The sequence below is a fragment of the Notothenia coriiceps genome, unplaced genomic scaffold (assembly GCF_000735185.1).
Source record: "Notothenia coriiceps isolate Sejong01 unplaced genomic scaffold, NC01 NC01_scaffold00009141, whole genome shotgun sequence".
Classification (NCBI taxonomy): domain Eukaryota; kingdom Metazoa; phylum Chordata; class Actinopteri; order Perciformes; family Nototheniidae; genus Notothenia; species Notothenia coriiceps.
This window is the reverse complement of record NW_011341842.1, coordinates 1-3,023: the sequence shown is the minus strand read 5'-3', so window position 1 is coordinate 3,023 and position 3,023 is coordinate 1. Positions and strand designations below refer to the sequence as shown.

Below are 3,023 nucleotides of genomic sequence, written 5' to 3'. Positions count from 1 at the left end.
TAGCCTCCTTTAGCTTAGCGGTGGTGACGTGAAGTCATGTGACCGTGCTGTAGTTCCTTTATAGCCCAACATTAGCCTCCTTTAGCTTAGCGGTGGTGACGTGAAGTCATGTGACCGTGCTGTAGTTCCTTCATAGCCCAACATTAGCTTTTTACTTCAAATAATCCAAAATCACATGGAGAAATCTCATTGGAGCAGGGAGATGCTGCCTTCAGGGACACTGCACCACTTTCTAACCTTTCTGGTCTTAATCTTTTATGTTTAGGTACAACTAAAGAGCGATACCAGCAGATCTTTTGCCCTGAAAGTGTTGAAGAAGCGTCACATCATGGACACCAGCCAACAGGGCCACATCCTGTCTGAGCGCCGCATCATGGTGGAGGCTCACAGTCCCTTCATCATCAGGTCAAACTACTGATGCTGAGGATTTACTCAGCTGTAATTAAAGAAGCACTTTAGACTTTCTAAGTGGTGGCAAGAGGTGGCTTTCTACTGGATTGTCTGTAAGGGATATCAAAACGGATGCATAATATCTAGTTTCTTTTGGTCCCTGCTGATGGTGACTATCGTAACCAATTATAATCTGCAAAAAAAAAGTGTGACAATTTAGTCCTGAGATTTAGGCAAATGTCTGCATTTTTGAATATTTTAAATCATATAGATTTACCTTATACTTACAGAAAGCTTATGAGGTATGTTTTTTCAAAATAAAAGCCCCATAGGTTTTACTTAATACCTACAGGAAGCTCAGGAATGTTCATGTTTTTCAAAATAAAAGCTCCATTGAGTAACTGCTTTCAGGACGCTGGATGGAACAATATTGCAAGTGCTGTCAATGCCCACTGAACACTGGGAATGTTAGCAGTAGGAGAAAAAACAGAATTTTGCCTTTTCAGACTTTCACATGGAAACTATTCCTTTAAATTAAACTTTGAACCCTCTTCCTGCAGGTTGTATCGGACTTTCAGAGACTCCAAATATCTGTACATGCTGCTGGAGGCGTGCCTGGGAGGAGAGCTGTGGACGCTGCTCAGAGACAGGTGAGTGATTTACACTTTGTGCGTGTTCAGGTCCATGATTTCCTCAGCGTCAGCTCTGAATGTGTTTCAGAGGATCTTTTGATGACGGCATGACTCGGTTCTACACCGGCTGCGTGGTCGAGGCTCTGGCCTTCCTGCACTGCAGAGGAATCATCTACAGAGACCTGAAGCCTGAGAACATCATCCTGGACCAGCGGGGATACGCCAAGCTGGTCTGCACACGTCTCATTCACCTTCTCTAGTTTTACAGCATCCTCTGTTAGTGACTGCAGGAGGACATATAACAGTAACATCTGTACATTTTTAGAATTTCAAAAAACGTCAGCATTTAGGGGGGAAAAGTCAGAATATAGCTTTTCTAAAAAAAAGTCAGAATTTTGAGATTTGAAGAAACTAATGAAAAAAATTGTGATTTTCAGCAAGATCAGAACTTTGAGAAAAAAGTCAGAATTTTTAGAAAAGTCAGAATCTTGAGATTTTTAGGAAAAAAACATAATTTTGGGAAAAAATTGAATCTTGAGATTTTCTGAAAAAAGTAAGAATATTTCGATTTTGAGAAAAAAGTCAGAATTTTAAGAATAAAGCAGTATTGTCAACAGTGCGTTTTATCAGAGATGATTCTCAGCTGAGGTGATGGGATGGTTTTACAGCATCCTCTGTAAGTGACTGCAGGAGGACATGTGACAGCGTATAAAATCTATAAATGTTTTGATTTTCAGGAAAAGTAAAAATGTAGGGAGGAAAAGTCAGAATTTATAGATTTTCTAAAAAAGTCAGAATTTATAGATTTTCTAAAAAAAAAGGCAGAATCTTGAGATTTTGAGAAAAAGTCAGAATTTTAAGAAAAGTCAGAATTTTAAGAAAAGGCAGAATCTTGATATTTCATGATACATTTTTCAACATTTTGAGAAAAGTCAGAATTTTTAGATTTTCTGAATTCTATAATTTTGAGATTGTGAGAAAAAATTATGATTTCGAGAAAAAATTATAATCTTTAGATTTTTTCAAAAAATCCAACAGATTTTTTAAGAATTGTCATATTTTCAGTGTCTATTTTTGAGAAAAAAGTCCCCCAGAAATAGCCTTATCTGAACAAACTCATCTCATATTGGTAATTTAAATGGTTAGTTTGTCAACTATAAAGTGTCAGTACTTTAGTACTAGTTTATTTGGCGAGTAATATTTGATAAAGCAGGCTCTAACTGGAAGTACAATACGGTGAAAAATCCCAACAATGCAAAAACTGAAAGTATTCTCAATGTGTGTTTTCAAAATTAGAATCTTGAGATTTTGCGAAAAAGTCAGAATTTTGAGATTTTCTGAAAAATGTCAGAATTTTGAGATTTTCTGAGAAAAAAATCAGAATCTTTTGAATTTGAGAAATAATCAACATTTTGAGTAAAGGTTCAAAAACCTGGCTCTAAGAGGAAGTACCAACACTTAATAAGGCCATGTGTCAGTGCCCTGGTGCAGGTGAAGCAGACGGTGAAAAATCCCAACAATGCTAAAATGAAAGTATTCTCAATATGCGTTTCAGGTGGACTTTGGCTTTGCTAAGAAAGTGGGTCTGGGTAAGAAGACGTGGACATTTTGTGGGACTCCAGAGTACGTGGCCCCTGAGATCATCCTGAATAAGGGCCACGACAGCTCTGCAGACTGCTGGTCTCTGGGAATACTGGTCTTTGAGCTGCTCAGTGGCAGGTAGGCTGGAAATATTTCAGTTTCACACCGTCATTCACATTAATTCCCAATTCTAGTTTGCTGTAAGCTATTAAAGGTTGGGTTGCACATGTTGATGGTTTTCTACAGAACTGCTCCCAAACAGCCTCACACGGGGCACCACATTCCCACTTTGGGTCTTTTATTTTGAAATACAAGCCTAATCCTGAGCTTTCTGTTACATTACAGTTACTTGCTAGGCCTTTTATTTTGAAATACATGCTTCCTTTAAGAATACAGTTACATTATGAGGCTTTTATTTTG

General features: G+C 37.9%; 1 protein-coding gene across 1 annotated transcript; it reads left to right on the top strand.

The window, feature by feature from the left end:
• Window positions 1-265: 265 nt before the first annotated feature.
• Window positions 266-2,741, top strand: LOC104945095 (cGMP-dependent protein kinase 1-like; the record flags this gene model as incomplete). The annotated part of the gene is made up of 4 exons (XM_010770716.1): window positions 266-405; window positions 951-1,040; window positions 1,111-1,252; window positions 2,578-2,741. Coding segments are annotated over 4 exons (536 nt in total), but the record flags the coding sequence as incomplete, so codon positions are not given.
• Window positions 2,742-3,023: the final 282 nt, after the last annotated feature.